At 42.4% G+C, this 18,080-nt stretch overlaps 2 protein-coding genes across 5 annotated transcripts in view; one reads left to right on the top strand and one right to left on the bottom strand.

Moving 5' to 3' along the window:
• Positions 1–1,023: 1,023 nt before the first annotated feature.
• LOC128021405 (sorting nexin-18-like) lies at positions 1,024–5,419 on the bottom strand. Of its 2 annotated transcripts, none has more exons than XM_052608533.1 (2): positions 3,383–5,217; positions 1,024–1,737 (listed from the first exon to the last, which is right to left on the bottom strand). In XM_052608533.1, exons 1-2 carry the CDS (start codon positions 4,827–4,829, stop codon positions 1,490–1,492), a joined length of 1,695 nt encoding a protein of 564 aa, XP_052464493.1. In that variant the 5' UTR covers positions 4,830–5,217; the 3' UTR covers positions 1,024–1,489. The 2 variants fall into 2 exon arrangements, with proteins under 2 accessions (XP_052464493.1, XP_052464494.1); XM_052608534.1 differs by having other exon boundaries at positions 1,600–1,737; positions 3,311–5,419.
• Positions 5,420–11,946: 6,527 nt separating this feature from the next.
• LOC128021408 (ADP-ribosylation factor-like protein 15) overlaps positions 11,947–18,080 on the top strand; it is a 44,142-nt gene continuing 38,008 nt past the window's right edge. Inside the window, exon 1 of one of the 3 annotated variants that reach the window (XR_008185538.1) lies at positions 11,947–12,513. Coding sequence is in view for 2 of the 3 variants with exons in the window: in XM_052608536.1 (XP_052464496.1) it covers positions 12,406–12,513 (108 nt within the window). In the remaining variant the exon portion in view is untranslated. Of the gene's footprint in view, positions 12,514–13,868; positions 14,130–18,080 lie in introns of those variants that run through there. The other 2 variants (XM_052608536.1, XM_052608535.1) reach the window with 2 other exon arrangements.

Below are 18,080 nucleotides of genomic sequence, written 5' to 3'. Positions count from 1 at the left end.
GACTGCTCCAGACAGCTCTGTTTTTTTTTTTTGTCCTAGTAAGTACAGAAACTAATAATGGTACAGTCTCCTTCAAGAGGTCATTTGATTGGAGCTCTGAGGGCTGAGCATGCTACTCTATATTGATGTTTGATTATTTTTCCACTTTTATTCTTTTTCAAATGGTTTTTAGGTGATGGACCTCTTAACGAGTAAAACAAAAATCGCAGAATCCCTAACAACCCAAATCTCAGGTGCGGCTATCTTTGGTCACCCTTTGCTTTTGTTCTTCTTTGAAATTAACTAGATGACTGCTTTTCCTGAATTTACACAAGCCAAATTATTTGCAAGCTAAAAATCTGGAATGAACTTTAGCGTACATTGAGTTACATTATCGAAGTGAGACAGTTTGTCAAAATGTCTCTTAACACAAACAGTTGATTGTTGTATTAATCATAATTAATTGTTAAGAGTTGATTATTTAAATGTTTCTTCTTTTTGTTAAATACATATTTCAATTTAGGTCTGTTTTGTTAAACCAGCCAATAACAACTGGCAGATCACTGGGAATCTTTCACGAACCACCACTGGTCCAGAGTTTGAGAACCACAGTTCCATTTTTAAGGTTTCACTTCAATTTTTGTTCCTCATACAGCTGGTATTGGTCTTCTTGAGCTCTTAAAATATATCCACTGAGCTCTCATTTGCTGTAGTAAAACTAACAAAAATACTTATGCTGAAAAATGGAAGAAAAATGAAAAGTGCTAGTACAGTAGTACCGTGAGTGATCCCCTCTGCCTCGTCTGGAATGTCCTCTAGATAAAGAGGATTCAGCCTATGTTTTCTAGGTCATTGTTCCTTTGCACTTCTCCTCCAGGGCTGAGAAAATGTGTCTCGTCTTTCTCTTGCAAACTCTTAATGTGAAACAGACACAGGCCTCTCCCTCGGAGCAGATTAGATAAAGGTTAACAAAAGTGTAACTTGACAAGGATCATAAAGAACCATATGACAGACCGACACAATAAGACATTCAAATGCATAATGTATTTTTATATCTGTATTAAAATTCACTGGAATCAGAGGAGAGTTCAAAAGACACAATTGCCTTCAAATCTTCTCTTATTTAACATCACCCCAGGTCCAAGTCCATGCAATGAGTCCAGTGATAAAGAGCATATCAGTACAGGCACACAATTATAAGTGAGTACGGTAATCTATGTAGTTTATATCGACTACTTCTAAAATGTAAACTTAAAATTGTGGTTATGTTTCAAGGGTTTCAACTCAAATCAGTTATGACTTATGTGTATTCATATTATATGGTATTTTACTAATTAATAATGAAGTCTACATTTTCAGGACAATTATCAATTTCTGGCACGTTTTTGTGTTCAAAGCCACCCCAAACACTCCTACAAGACTATAAGTGTATTTTCATGTATCTATAAAAAAGGCTGATTATTTATTTTTTTATTTCAGTTCTCTGACAAAAGTTCGGGAATGTTAGCTCCTAAGCCTGATCATACATCTCAAAGGCCTCCTCCAACTTGCCTGTGATCTTCTGAAAGAAGCTGATCTGCTGCCGTAAGAAATGCTGCATCTGTGCTTTGAAGTCGCGCACACGAATGCGATGAAAGTGCTGGATCTCAGCTAGCGTAGCGCAGGAGATGATGTTGCAGCGGTCGTGAACGCCTCTGCTTGCAATGACGTCTTTTTCCTCGCCGTGTTTCTGGCTCTCCTTGGCCTTAGTGAGGGCTCCTGGTGAAAGACAGAAGTGGACACAAAGGGAAAAACAAGGAAAACAGTGGTTAAGCTAGAGTATTAAAGTCTATTACATGGAATCACATGTGCAAAAACACACACACACACATACTCTTTTTAGAGCATTTTCATTTTTAACACATTTAAGGGATAGTTCACCCAAAAAATTTTATTCTGTAATTAACTACTCACCCTCAAGTCGTTCCAAAATCTATAAGACCTTCATTTATCTTCATAACAAAAATTAAGATATTTTTTATGCATTCCGAGAGCTCTTTGACCCTTGCTGTCTATGGGAGAGTCAAAGAGCTCTCAGAATGCATCAAAAATATCTTAATTTGTGTTGTGAAGATGAATGAAGGTCTTATGGGTTTGGAATAACTTGAGCGTGAGTAATTAATGATAGAACTTTCATTTTTTGGGTAAACTATACCTTTAAAAAGCAAGCTCCGACCAGTCAGGCTTCTGATTTATGGCTTACAGCTCTCTTTGAAATTTCTCAAGGAGAAATCAATATTCCCTGTGCGCTTACATACTTACTTTCTAATTGCATGTTCCTGGTCTTAATGCACACGACTCAGTTCATTAGTATTCCAAATAATAAAAAAGTATGGCATTGGATTCTTGTATGAAAATGTAATAACTTGCTCTGCCTTCGAAAATATTTGCCTGTCTTCATCTGAAAAATACCTTTTGTTTTTCAACCCCTCCCCTCCAACCGGGCTCCATTCTGATATGTAACACCTACTTTTCACAATCCAATCAATTCCAGATGGAAAAGAATTTTTTCTCTCTCCAAATATCACATTTCACTCTGCGATATTTCTGATTGCGGAAATAGAATAAGTTCTGAATGTAGTTTCACAGTGACTTTAAGAAGACAGTCACATACAGTACATCAAATGTTCAGCTAAAAAGATTGTTTCTACATCCGAGGCATCAGGATAACTATGTCTCTGTGTTAAAATGTGGTGTAAGCATTCACAGCCACCCTGTGCTGGGGCCCTAACCTTAGGATTAGAGCCTTCAAAACAAAAGCTTTCCCAGCATCAGATGTTTTATGCAGACTGGCGATTTCTCTTTCAAAATCGCATTAACTCTTTGTGTCATATAAAGCCAGAGATATGATTCTACAGAAAAGTATGACATAAGTCTATTTTATGTCACAGTGAAGTAAAAATAGATTACACCAAAGGGATGTGTGAATTACAACAGGGCTGGCATCATTCCACCATACTAACATTTCAAGCTACGAGAGCCTGCAGGCCTCATATGATCCCTCTCTCTCACACCAGGAAGAAATCAGGACATGTCATTTGACATACTGACGAGAACCTATTGCTATATGGCACAAAAAGTTAAGAAAAGCAAATCCATTTTACATCAGCAGCTTATATTTTCTAGAAAGCCGCCCATCTATTTCAGTATGAATAAGATGCTTCTTTAGTTTCAAGAAATAGCAGTTTATGATTCTGATTAAGGTTTCCACTTAAATATTAACTTGACATATGGTGGCGTCACTTCTTTAAGCTGATGGCATGTACATAAACATAAACATAGACTTACTGACCTAAATCCATATTTTATGGCATGCCATTCTGACAAGCAGCATTCGAGCAAACACGAGAGAAAAATCCCAAACCTTTCTGAACATGGATAATGTCTGGAAAGTTTGCAAGGTGGCCCTGGTAAATCGCTAAAAGATCGCAAATTGGCTCCAAATCCTGACGGGGCTGCTCTGCAAAGTAATCCCCAATGGTCTCGTAGACGTCTCCAGTGTGAACCATGGCCTTGTTTAATGGAGCTGCATATGCTTGCTGGTCGAATTCAAAAGTCTGACTCAGAAGTCTGAAAGCCTGTCCAACCCTCTGATATTCCTTTTTAAAACCAGTCATCTGCTTTCTGGCAAATTCATTAAGAGTGACATTGAGCTGTATGATGTTTTCGTCCATTTTTTTGGTGAACGCTTTGAAACCATCTATGTTGGATTCCACCTCTTGCAGGTCAAGCGGTAAAGCTGGAGGACAGATAGTGAGGAAGAAGTTAGCACCGACTAGGTAGTCCTTCTCCGCTTTTCGCTTGCCTTGCTTCCAAGCTTTTTCGTCATTGCTGCTGCAGGTGAGAAAATGCTGGAAAACGTCGCACGTGGATAAAATAGGATGACTTGTCATGTGATTCATCCACCATATTAAACCTTTTCTCCTCTTTGAAATGAAATCCTCTTCGAATCGACCCGTGGCTTGTTTCTCAGGCAAGTGAGGAACCGAAATGACAGGGAATTTTTCTACAAGCCGGGCATAGAGCCAGTCAAAGTGCTTGTATCTTCTATTCACCTGGATTTGAGTATGACTAGGCGTGAGTCCGTAGGACATATAGCTCTTCATGCCTTTGAATTTGGTCTGTTTTGTAGGATCATCGATAGAGCAAGTGAATGGATACGGGTTTTCTTGCCATTCAGGACCGTACTGGCCCATAGCCACAAATATTTTGTCTCCATCTCTAACCAAACCTGAAGCTTCCCCCAAAACGAATGCCTCACCGCCCGACTTTACAAAGGTGGAAAACCTATTGAGATTTTTCCCAACTGTTCCTGTGCTTTTGGACTGCTGCGCACTTCCACGTCGAGAAGCTGGGGTGCTTGTCATGGGATATCCCGTTTGAGCACTCCCGCGTTTTTCAGGTGTTCCCCCGTGTTCATCCGCCGTTCCGCTGTCATCCCAGTCGTCGTCCCAATCCTCATCACTTCCCTGGCTCGTCTGAAAACTGTGTCGCTGTTGCTGAAGATGTCCCTGGTAAACAGCGGAATGAGTGGGAGTCGATTCATTTGAGGAGTCCCTCCTCTGAGGACTGGTTTGTCTGTAATTGTGCTGACTGGCGGATGTCCCGTTACCGTGTAGTGATGTGTCAGTCCTTATAATCTCCACGTATGATGCGGGGAAGAGCCCCGTCTCCCCTCTGCTGTTCGTGCCCTCCAACCAACCATCGACGACCTCTTCACTACTCAACGTTAGAAGCTCACTCTCTGTCACAGAGATCTCACCGGGGTTTTCAGAGATAAAGTCGTATAAAGCTCTCGCTCTGAGCGCCATAGTTGTGTGGAAACGCTTTGTAAACTCAGTTTACAAAGTTTCAACAAACTCTCCTCCGCGCCGTCCCGTTAAATCAACCTCTCCAGGAATTTACGCTCTTTGTTTTCTACCAAAACATGTCTGAAGACATTACCCTGTAAAAACAGTTGGCAAATCCTCTCAGAAGAGTATTGAAAAGGTGGGTTTTGTGTGCGCCTGCCTCTCCTCGCTGAATGCGCTTGCGGTCCGGGGCAGAATAATCGAGGGTGGAGCCAATCAGAATAATCACGAATAAACCCTTCTGCCCCTGCACAGAGCAACATCACTGACTGTAACCAGCACAGTCTCATCTAGTGTTATCTTTCAAGTCATTATATGTTGTTATTATGAACGCATTTCATTGCATTTTATAATAATTTTGTTATTAATCATAGTTACTATAGTGTTCAGTATCATGCTCATTAATATTTCTTAAACAATTTTAAACGTATAATGTAAAATGAGTGTAGCCTATTTTTCTATTGTGCTTTGTAAAAAAAATAAAAAAAATAAAAAAAGTATTTCATAGTTCACTTAGCCCGGATTGGGTGTTAAGAAGATAGCCTGTCGATTAAAAAGATTACTAAAATGATTGACTGAAAATGTATAAGTTGCTAAAGACCTAAACTTTCATACAAGTCACTGTGCCGAAAATAATCTAATCTTAAATAGACATGTAAAATGTAAAATAAAAGCAAATACTTCTCAAGCTTCCTAGTGGTGTGGGTTGAAAAGGCACCAAACTGACATCAGAATTGACGTCAAATATGCAAATCAAGCTGACAAAAACTTGACATGATGTTGATTTGATGTAAATTGAATGTCAAACATATTGGAATACACATTAAAATAATTTAAGAGTGGGATTTCCTTCCTGTTTTAAGCCAATTACCACTGGAAGAAATTGCTGTCCAAATTGAATTTAAAATGATGTTACAGCATCTTGGTCAAGACTTGACTGTTAATGTCAAAATAATATCAAGATGTCAGCTGGGTTGTCTAACAAGCATGTCATCTAAAAGTGTGCAATTCAGAGCATTTTATTCCTTTTCACAGAACTGTGCAGTCAGAGTCAGTGTTTATACTAGGTAACTTCATTTGTGCCTGAACTATAATTTTATTGCATGCCATTATGGCCTGTTCACACAAATGAGTATTAGGCCACTGGTCAAAAGTTGCTTCAAAACGTTTCATGTATAAATTAACATGATGCATTATGTTAAAACATTATAAGAACCCCTAATCTTTAAATATTTGAAACTGACAAACATTTTGTTTCAAAATTAAGTGTTTAGCATGAACAAAATTTGTATTTGTATTTTTACTTTCTCTTTATTTTGAGCACATCGTCCAATCTAGAAAGATAAACGGAAAAAAAGTTATGCATTATGAAAGAAACTAAGAATACGAGAAGGACACGTTTCTATGGACGTCTGCTCTCAGATTACCCAACTCACTACTGCAGGCATCCTGTCAATCTTCTTGAAGAAGAATACATTACTTTAACCAGTAGAGGTCACCGTCAAACAAATATCATCTCGGTTACGTATGTAACCTTGGTTCCCTGAATAGGGAACGAGATGCTGCGGTGACGTCACCACGTATGGGAACACCTCCGGTGTGACGAATGTCTGAAGCCCTATACCATCCCGCCAATCCTATTGGCCAAATGGCGCATAGCACCACCCTACGCATGCGCACGCATGATATACCTGGGTGCAGCGCGCCATTTCGCTCAGATTTCATGACTGAAGATGAAGAAGTTATCAAGGTACGGAACGGCCAGAACCGCAGCATCTCGTTCCCTATTCAGGGAACCAAGGTTACATACGTAACCGAGATGTTCCCTATCATAGGTCACTTCGATGCTGCGGTGACGTCACCACGTATGGGAACGATATACCAAAACGCCTGACGTACCTGATAACTGAGATCCGAGGAAGCATCTGCTCAAGCGGAGAGAACCCGGGAGCCAGGAGCCATCCTCACATCCAGACTGTAGGACTTGATAAAAGTGCTCGGTGAGGACCATCCTGCCGCAGCACAGATATCATCCATAGAAGAGCCACTGAGAAAAGCTTGAGAAGAAGCCACAGCTCAAGTGGAATGAGCCTTAATTCCTAAGGGCGAAGCGAGTCCGCGCGCCTCATAGGCCAAAGAAATTGCCTCCGCCAGCCAATGGGACATGCACTGTTTTGTAACCGCATGGCCCTTACTTTATGTCCAAGACAGACAAACAGCTGGTCAGATTCACGCCAAGGGGCTGTACGATCCACATAAGTCTTAAAGCTCTCACAGGGCAAAGACTTAGATCTTCTGATCCAGCCTCAGCAGGTGAAAAAGCTTCCAGGAACACTTGCTGAAAGCGAAAGAGGTTAGATGCGACCTTAGGAACATAGTTAGGCCTGGGCCGCAGCAGCACCTTCACAGAGCCCGGTGCAAAATCCATGCATGAGGGTGAAACAGAAAGAGCCTGTAAATCCCCAACTCTCTTGAGGGAGGATAAGGCCATGAGAAGAAGTGTCTTCAGTGTCAAGAATTTATCCGATACGGTCTCCAAGGGCTCAAACGGATGCCCTGATAAACCTAGCAACACAATGGATAAACCCCATGAAGGAACTCGCACAGGGCGGAAAGGCCTCAGCCGTCGCGCACGCTGTACGAAACGAGAAACTAGTGGATGACGCCTCATAGAGTCACCGCCTATGTATTCGTGGTAAGCTGAAATGGCTGCCACATAAACCTAAAAGTGGCTGGTGTTATGCCATCCGAAAAACAATCCTGGAGGAACTCCAGCACTGAAGCCACTGGGCAGTAAACTGGATCCACATTACGATTGCCACACCAGGCTGTAATCAGTCTCCACTTGAAAGCATATAAGCGTCTCGTAGAAGCTGCTCTAGAATTCAATATAGTCTCAGTGGTTTCAACAGAAAGACTGGGACATACTAATGCACTCCGTTCAGTGGCCACGCCCACAGTTTCCACAGATCCGGCCTCGGGTGCCAAATCAGCCCCTGTGCTTGTGATAATAAATCCTGTCTGAGGGGAATCTCCAAGGAGAGCCCGCTAGCAGACTGATAGATCCGCAAACCACGGCTGCGTGTGCCATCGCGGAGCCACCAGCAGCAGCTGATCCACTCTGTCCCACCGTATTCTGCATAATACCGCTGGGATCAAACGAACCGGAGGAAAGCATACAGACTGGTCGTGGGCCAGCTGTGAGCTAATGCATCCACGCCCAAGGGCGATGGGGGCATAGGTAGAACCATAGCGGGCAATGCGTAGTCATGTTTGACGCGAATAAATCCACTTTCGCTTGCCGAATATCCGCCATAAAAGATTCACCGTCTGGAGGTGTAATCTCCATTCTCCCTGTTCCAGAGCCCGTCTGGATAGCATATCCGCTCCGAAGTTCAAACGTCCGGGGACATGAACAACTCGGATCGACAGAAATTTTCTCTGAGACCAGAGAAGAACATGTCTCGCCAGCCTGCACAGGGGGCGAGAGCGTAATCCTTCCTAATGATTCAGGTATGAGACAAACGCTGTGTTGTCTGATCTGAGCAGCACAAGACGGCCGATCAGCAGATTCGCGAATTACTGGAGAGCAAGAAAACTGCCAGTAATTCCAACCGGTTTATATACCAACTGCGTTGTGCAGCTGTCCACACTCCATGGGCTGGTAGCCCTTGACAAACAGCTCCCCAACCGGTCAAAGACGCATCCGTCGTGACGGTATCTGGGAAAGCTCAAATGCCCAGCCGAACCCCGGTAGGAGAAACTCGGTTGGCATCCATAGCTTTAATGACATCATACAACTCCGTGTCACCGAAATCGTCGGATGCGGAAGACAACGGGGTGAAATATTTCGTCTTTCCGCCCACTTTTCCACTGAAAAGGGCGCATGTGAAGTAACCCCAGACAAATTACGGGGAATGCCGCTGCCAATCGTCCAAGTGGTTAACAGACGGACGCCCTGGAGCCGCAACGGGGCCAGAGCTACATCCATGCATTGAGAAGTACGGGGTCTACGACTTCTATAGCCCCTTTGCTCAGCAGAGTTGACATCTCCTGTCACAACACTGCTATTACCATCAGTCTACCACCGTGGAAAGAATTCAGCGGAAAGAGGCGGGCCTCTAAAAAACGAATTAGTGTATCCGTGACAATTGTGCGTAACACCCATTGAGAAATGCCGGGCAAGCGTTCCACGCGACCCAAAACGATACTAGCAGTCTCAAATTTCCGCTTTCTGCAACGCTGTCATACACATAATGTCCGTGCACGGAAAAGCCTGCGGCATTCGTGCACAGGGGAAGTGTATGCATAAGAGCTATTGCGTCCCGTTGTGTATATTCCTGAACGTGTCCACGGCAGGAATTAGACCAACAAATTGAACATCAGGCTCTGCCGCTAACTAAAACGGCGGCTGTGCGAGCCGTCATAAACGGGTCGTCTGTGTAAGACCCTTGAATCGCCCCTCAAGATCTGAAAGCTGGATTGCGCAGTGTCTGAGGGATATTATTATTATTTACGCCTGGCGTTACAGCCCGATCCAATGCTGCTCGAAGCGCTGTTTGCTGCGAGACAGTCAATGTTAGAGCGTAGGGACTGCAGTGAGAGTGTTGGATGCGCATTAGCGGTCCAACAGCACTCTCTAGTGGAGGGCACAGTCCCTGGCGAACATGAAGTAAAGCGCATGCGTAAACTCGCTGCGTTTCGTTGTGTATAATCCTGAAGCGTATCCACGGCAGGATTAAATTCACCAAGATAAAAATCGGGCCACGTCGCCATTGCGAGAACGTGGCGGCTGTATGAGCAGTCATAAACTGGCCATCTCTGCCAGCCTTTTGTGCCGTCCCTCAAACTCTGAAGGCTGGATTGTGCAGAGTGTCTGAGGGGGCGCTCAAATGATAGCTCAATCCAATGATGCTCGAGGTGCCTTTGCTGCGAGACAGTCAATGTTAGAGCGTGTGGACTGCAGTGAGAGGGTTGGATGTGCATTAGCAGTCCAACAGCACTCTCTAGTGGAGGGCACAGACCCTGGCAAACATAGAAGGAAAGCGCAAGCGTCAAACTCGCCGCGTTTCGTTGTGTATAATCCTGAAGCGTGTTCACGGCAGGATTTAATCCAACAAGATAACATTAGGCCACGCCGCTGGCGAGAACGCGGCAGCTGTGTGAGCCGTCATAACTGGCCATATTCACCAGTCTCTCGTGGCGTCCCTCAGACTCTGAAGGCTGGATTGTGCAGAGTGTCTGAGGGGGCGCTCAAATGATAGCTCAAACCAATGATGCTCGAGGTGCCTTTGCTGCGAGACAGTCAATGTTAGAGCGTGGGGACTGCAGTGAAAGGGTTGGATGTGCATTAGCAGTCCAACAGCACTCTCTAGTGGAGGGCACAGACCCTGGCAAACATGAAGTAAAGCGCATGCGTCAAACTCGCTGCGTTTCGTTGTATATAATCCTGAAGCGTGTTCACGGCAGGATTTAATCCAACAAGAAAACATTAGGCCACGCCGCTAGCGAGAACGCGGCAGCTGTGTGAGCCGTCATAACTGGCCATATTTGCCAGCCTCTTGTGGCGTCCCTCAGACTCTGAAGGCTGAATAGTGCAGAGTGTCTGAGGGGGCGCTCCAATAACAGCTCAGTTCAGTGACGCTCGAAGTGCTTGTGCTGCGAGACAGTCAATGTTAGAGCGTGGGGACTGCAGTGAGAGGGTTGGATGTGCATTAGCAGTCCAACAGCACTCTTCAGTGGAGGGCACAGACCCCGGCAAACATAGAAGGAAATGCATGCGTCAAACTCGCTGTGTTTCGTTGTGTATAATCCTGAAGCGTGTCAACGGCAGGATTTAATCCAACAAGATAAACATAGGGCCACGCCGCTAGCGAGAACGCGGCAGCTGTGTGAGCCGTCATAAACTGGCCAAATTCGCCAGTCTCTTGTGCCGTCCCTCAAACTCTGAAGACTGAATTGTGCAGTGTCTGAGGGGCGCTCAAATAACAGCTCAGTTCAGTGACGCTCGAAGTGCTTGTGCTGCGAGACGGTCAATGTAGAGTGTGGGGAAAGAACGAGAGGCTTCTCGTAAGAACCGTAATAAGAGAATAAAATTTGCCGAAATAGACACGACTCGATACGTCTAGACGAGACTAGGTCGCGGCGGAGTTTGGCGCGATCCGTTCGGCTAGAGAGGTAGTCAAACGGCATCGCTATATAATAGCAGTCCGCCATGTAGCACACTGAGGAAGGGGAAGCGCGTTTCTCCTGTCCGCTCGGAGGGAGAGAACCGCTTATGCAGGTCAGAGCCTACTCTGAGTAGAAGCTGCGGTTAGACAACATAGTATAAAGCAAAACTGCTCTGATCAACGCGCTCGAGTAGGGGAGAGCGAGCAAGTGGAAAACTCCAGTGCATCACTGTACTCATAGTCAAGCCGCACATATCGCCCCTAACCAACACCTCGTGCGGGGCCTCGGCGACCGCAGAAGCGAACGGTGGGGGTTAGACGCGAGGCGACTGAAGAAATAGACTCCAGAGCGCGGATACTTTTCTTATTTTACCATAGCCGTAGGCTATCACAGAGAGAACATGAGAGAGGCTGCAAACGAATCTCTCATGAGTGCCTCCCTGTGATAAACCCATATACGGCTCTTACCTTTCGTTGACTCATCGCGTCCGCGAAAGAGGAGTTAACACTGCTCGAAGAAAATCGCTGGAGAACGCGAGATGATAGGGCACAGAAGATTCGCTATTCCTGAAGGAATGAAATCTGAGCGAAATGGCGCGCTGCACCCAGGTATATCATGCGTGCGCATGCGTAGGGTGGTGCTATGCGCCATTTGGCCAATAGGATTGGCGGGATGGTATAGGGCTTCAGACATTCGTCACACCGGAGGTGTTCCCATACGTGGTGACGTCACCGCAGCATCGAAGTGACCTATGATAGGGAACTGGTTAGTTCCTTGTCACGTGATGTTAAAGAACCCGTAGCCTCACAGCTTTCAGTAAGATCTACGATCACGTGATCGCTTAGACGTTGTTCGCATAACTAGCACGTACACCGCGTTATAAGTATTGCACAAAGACAATCATAATGTTGAAGGCGTCGAAAGAGTAACCACTTATACAAGCTATCGTTTTAAAAAAAGAACAAGGAAGAATTGAATTCCGCGTTGGATAGATGAACGTCAAGTTCAGCGTGGCAGTGACGTCACGTGGAAGTCGTGATGCTCGAGCTTCTGTGGCTCGCGAACACACAACAAACAGCGCCTCTCTCCGCCCACACCATTAAACTGTAGTGCATTCGCCGTAGATACACCTGAGTCTGAATGATTGCCACTTAATATACACGTATAGTAATGTTTTTGAATGTATCAACAAACCTGGATCTTTTTTTAACCACGGCTTGTTTTATTCACATAATTGTGCGCGGGATGTACGGAGAAAGAGGAGTGCACAGCTAACGCTGCTAGCCGCTTTATTCATAAATTATTTTCCACATCTGAGAGGCGGGGGATCCAAACCCAAAGCCGTCAAAAAAATCGAGACTTTTGGATGCATTCAATTAACACCAGCGTTTCATTTCATAGCCGCCTTTTCTCAGGACTTCAGGTTTCCGGAGACAACAGCCAGAAGCTATCGAGGAATTACATGGATTATCTGGTAGAGTCTTCTTCTCATTTATTTATTGTTTGCAGATGGCCAGAGCCTGTAGGATCAGGTGTTTTGTCTTCATTGATGCCCCCACAATTTATCAGCCTTGCTGGGGATTGTTTTTGAGCAGTTCTTATGTTTTGTTTGCAGCTAATTACAAATGTACTCACTGTATGGGTGAAGTCACTTACAGTTTCTTGTTTGTTTTGCTTGCAAACAAACATAAGCCAATAGAGATGGTGTCCAGAAAACATAGCAGCTCTGAACTCTACTAAAGGAAGGCTTTTCTTGTTATAACAACACTTTTTAGGCGTCTCTTTTACGCTTTTTAGCTATTTTATATGCCTTTATGAAAAAATGTAAACATGTTTGCAGTTAGATCCGTATAAATGTTTCATATTAGATGCAGTTTTCTGTAAGATAAGATAATTTATTTAGTCTTCAAATCTAATTTCGTTTGCTGCACTTATCAAAAATCAGGCAAGAGTGAGAATTCTGTTATTGTTTACTCATGTCCTTCAAATCCCATATGACATCCCATAACACAAAAACAGCTATTTTTAACACAATGTCTAAGTTGCTCTTCTCCACACAGTGAAAGTGAATGGCTTGCCTTGGAAGCTTGTTTATGGGATGAAAATGAAATAAAAAGATCTTACAATTCAGACTTTGTTTCTCGCAGCTCTTAGAATTATGAGCTATAAACACAGAATTGTAAGACACAAACTCGGGTTTCTTTTTTTTCTTACATCTCAATTTTAAGTAACTTTCTTTCAGAAGTCTTTTTGTTTCCGCCACAGAATTAAAAAAAAGGCAATTGCAAATTTTTATTGACTTTTCCAACTTTAGAATTACGAGTTTATATCATGACAACACCAGTCCCCTTTCACTTTAATTTCATGGAAAAGAGCAGCTTGGACACTCTGCTGGACGTCTCCTTCTGTGTTCCACTAAACCAATAAAGTCATACAGGTTTCAGAAGACACGAGGGCGAGTAAATGACTTAAATATCTTTTTGTGGAGCTTATCATTTGGATCTTGTCATTTGTTTGTAACAAAAATGACACCCTTTAAAGTGACCTTGCTACAATCTTTTTAAAAACATGTATTACAATATTTACTCTCGCTTCAGTTTATTACATTTTATAAAAATGTATTTTCATCTAGATATCGCAGCGACATGAACAGCCACTTGTCTTGTGGTTATCAGAACATTAGTGAATTTATCTGGGATGATGATGTATGTGGTCACAGATCACATCTGATCATTGTTTATTATCAGCTTAATAGTCCTCAGCGTGAACTCTTTCAAAGTCCTCTTTTGCCCCATTGGTGTTATATAACTTGCTAACAATACTCAGTGATAATAACAGTTTTTCGGGAATGCTGTACTGTCACATTGGTGCCGTTCCACAGTGTGACAGCATTGAAATCACGTGCCAGTAAACTTCTCGCACATTTGGTGCTTTGACACTTGAACAAACTGTATGCAGCGAGGTCGCAGGGCTGTTTCCTTTGGGACGTTCCGGTCAGGATTCTCAGAATAGAACCATTTCCTCAAGAAGCAGAACTGAAAAGAGTCTGGAAGTGCTGGCAGTGTGTGGATTAGGAGCATGCTCGATTATGTAAGTATTTTTGTCCGGACAAATCTCACTTTTGACTTTGGCCCGGTAAGGACAAGAGGAAATCAGACCCCTTTTCTCACTAGGTTCAGGGTTTTCTTCAGTTGATGGATCATAAAATCGAAGGGTGTTTGTACTTCTTGTGTGTCAGACCTACTCCTTTTTTTTTTTTTTTTTTTTTTTTTTTTTTACTATGTTCAAAACTTGGTTGGACTGCTCCAGACCACGTGTGCACACCAGTACGAGTGTGTGTTTTTACAGGTTGTACTGTACACAACTCTAAACAGACTTTATGTCCTTTTCATCAACAGTGGGCGTAGAAAAAAAAAAGGTTTTAGCGTGCTCAGTAAAAGCTTTATCATTGTCGCTCTTGGGATTCATGCCATGCATAGTTGCCTCCCCTCTCATCGAAAGGGGTGGAGCTTAAATCTGTGCCTTTGTAGTTGTCATGGAAACCACATCATTGTAGCTACGCTTCTAGAATGTTTTTCCAGAGCAGTGCTTTTTATGTGCTGGGTGTCTGTGGCCAGTGCTGTAATGTTTGTTCTGAGTTCTGACTGTTCAGGTTTGAGTTCGTTCTTCTTCTTAAAGGACATAGTGGATTCTTGGATGCAGTGGTCCAAGCTCCGCTTATTTAGAAATGAATGGGTGCAACAGTGATCCTATTGTAATGTGTTTTTTGTTCCCTGACTTTGGTTGATTTGTGAGAGGAATCTCAATGTATTTTGTGCATTTGGTGGCCTTCTTATTAAATCATGCTGGATCGCATTCATCTGCTGTATTCTTTTAATCCTTTCAAATGTTATTCAGGCACCTGAGCTAATTTACAGCCAAACCGGAAACTTTATGTAATGGTTGACTGAGGAACTGAGGTCAGACATCAACAGAGAGTATGCCAAGGTTAGATTTTGTGCAGTTATAAGCACTTTTCACACACACAGTTTCATCTGCAGATATGGTCTTGTTTAGGGACCTGTGTCTTTGTGCATATGGACATCTGACTGCTGTAGTTTAAAGAGAAAAGAAGGTCAGGGTAAAATCTGTAGATGGAAAAATCTCCGTTCAAGTTATTTGTGCATTTTTCTTTTTTTTTCTACTTGTTACTTTGCACTTTTTGTTGGTTTGTTGTCATTTGGAAATGTGTAGCCCTTCTTGCATTATTATGCTGTTACATTATGATAATATATTTAGTGTCATAAAATGGTCTTTAAAATGACAATATTATCACTTATCACAATTACATTGTGATTTTTCCATTGCAAGTAAAAGCTGTTTTATTGAACTTTTGGTTCAGTCAAAGAATCCTGAAAAAGGTGTATCACAGTGTTAAAAAATATTAAGCAGTACAAAAGTTTTCATCACTGATAAGAATAATAAATGTTTCTTGAACTGCAAATCAGTATATTAAAATAATTTCTGGAGGATCATGTGACACTGGAGACAGGAAAATATATTAAAATAGAAAACAGTTGTTTTAAATTGTAAAAATATATTGTACAATACTACTTTTTACAGCTTTGGGGTTTTTTTTAAAACATTTTTTGAGCAGTCGTGTATATTTGATCTCATTAGTTGCAGCTCTAATCTCTACCAGGCATGTGAAATCTCTTTATCCTTAAGAGTAATGCAGCTTCTGGTTTTCCTTAATAGACTTTTATTAGCATAGCTTGTGGACATAGATGTTGTGAGTGAAACTGGATCAATGGCAAATGGATTTCATGTTAATGGTTAGTGCTGCACTATTGCATTTAATGACAGAAAGCAATGACTGTCCACTGTTCTCATGGACCATTTTAGCGTGTGTTAAAGCCATTAAGCTACAAAAGTCAGAATTATTATGTTTTTATGTTTCATTGCTGATGGTTGTATTTTTATGTCACAAATCACATTGGCTCATGGAAAATATGTGTCCTGGAACATGAAAACTGTGTTTGAATAGTTTGTTTAACTTTCACCCTGGTGAGCATTAAAGCCTTGGTTTGAGTTTAACTGCCAAAAGCAACAGCAGTAGTTGAGCTCGGCTGTCTGTTTGAGCGAGAGAGCAGGTCAGGTAATGCAACGAGGAATTCAATGACTAGACGTAAAGATCAAGTGATTTGCTATTATAAAGACACTTTATTGGCTGCTGCAAGCACTCAAATGATTTGCTCTGATTGAATCCTTTAATAGCGATTAAACAGGCCAGCATATGCTGTGTTAATGTCCTCAAGATGGTTCTTAACTTCTCTGTATTTTAATCTCAAATGTACACCTGAACTTGTTTCCCTTTGGTTTTGCACTGATGCGATTAAACAATCATCTCTGCATCTGTCTCGATTGCATAAAACCATTGGAGACCATCTTAGCATTGCACTCATTTACAGCGCCTGTCTTTACGATTTACGATCTGTTACACCAGAGACTAATTTCTGCTCTTCCTAAACACTTTATAATTAGCTCAAGCGAATTAAATAGAGTAGCCCTCTCCTCTCCCGGGTGTATTTTCAAAGCATCACAGCTTGGATAAAATTGAGAGGTTTGACACAGAAGCTCCTGGGTTGTGAAGAACGGGGGTCGCCCTGATCGATTATCTGCCTGGTGGCTTTTGCTCACAGTATGTCATTGGGGCAGTGGAACACAAGTGTCTTTTTCTCCAGGCATCATGTTTTCAAAAACATGCTAATAATGCAAATTTTGTCTTATGTTTTGTCAGGAGGTGACCTGCAAAGATTTGACCTCATATCTCCCACTGATAAACTCAACATGAAGAATGTCTCATTGTTTAGTCAGGGCTTGTATAATTATTTTCTATCTTTTAATTTTCATATTTTAATTATTATATATTAATATTAGTGTTTATGTGGCTTTTATATGGTTAGTTGTGGTAATTATCTGTGTGGCTTTTATCCGGTTAGTTATGGTAATGATCTTAAATGTGAATATCTGCTAAAAGTGAATTTTGTCAACTTTTAAGTGGCCTCAAAACACACAGACATGGACCTAAACTAGGTCTTTAGGCTCATATAATGTCTCTGTGGTCTACTTTCAGTGCTAATGGTGTGTTAAATAGTTGGTTTATCAGGCTGATCTCCAAATGGATGCTCTGAGGTGACTCTCATGTTTATTCATCAGGCTCAAGCCCGATTTGGTTTGAAGGCCAAGACAAGCTTCACTGCTTGAGTGAAAAAGCTGAGCATTTAGTTGAACCACAGAAGCCCACAGGCTATGCACCTGTTCTTCTGTCTCATCCGCTGAAGGCACAACCACAGATCACACACACCTCATTCACTGATCGTCTGATGCATATTGCACATACAATTTGCCAGCGCTAGTTCAAGTCTGACGGACTTGCTTTATGCAGCATCCAGGTGAAAGGGCAATCAGTCAGTTTTGAAACAAAGTCTTGCTTACAAGGTACTGGGTAAATACAGTGGCATCGAATCCTTGAAAGATACTCATTCATGAGAAGTTTTGTATTGTCAAGTTCTTCATGATTTGGGCTAGAAAAGAAAAGAGCTTAGCTTCAAACCCCACACACTATCATCAACGGGCCCTTGGACAAGACACTAAGCCCAGGTTGCTCCAAGGTGAAAAATTTGTCAAATAATTCACAAATTGCTGGTAATTATTACTTTTGAGTTGATGTTGCTAAGATGTGAATGTAAGCAGACTTTTAAAGAAGCCACCCTTCGGCTAGAGTTCTCTTTGTTTACCTGTGGTTTACTGTGTAAAACCAGTTGGAGGTGTTTTTAGTGTCACACTTGCACACTAAATGACCTAGTTCATTGGCTAGGTTAAAGTGGTTTGTATCCAAACGCATACATGCAACCCAAAACATGCAAACATGGTTAAGCAGGTTACTTGTTCAACTGAAGCTTATTGCACTTTTCCACTGCGTGGTATGACTTGCCTCGGCATGGCTCAGTATGGAACATCTCGACAGACAACAAAACGGCCATTTTTTGGCTGTTAAAA

Source organism: Carassius gibelio, chromosome A10 (assembly GCF_023724105.1).
Source record: "Carassius gibelio isolate Cgi1373 ecotype wild population from Czech Republic chromosome A10, carGib1.2-hapl.c, whole genome shotgun sequence".
Classification (NCBI taxonomy): Eukaryota; Metazoa; Chordata; class Actinopteri; order Cypriniformes; family Cyprinidae; genus Carassius; species Carassius gibelio.
Note: the sequence above shows the minus strand (reverse complement) of the source record. Positions and strands in the feature narration are given on the sequence as shown.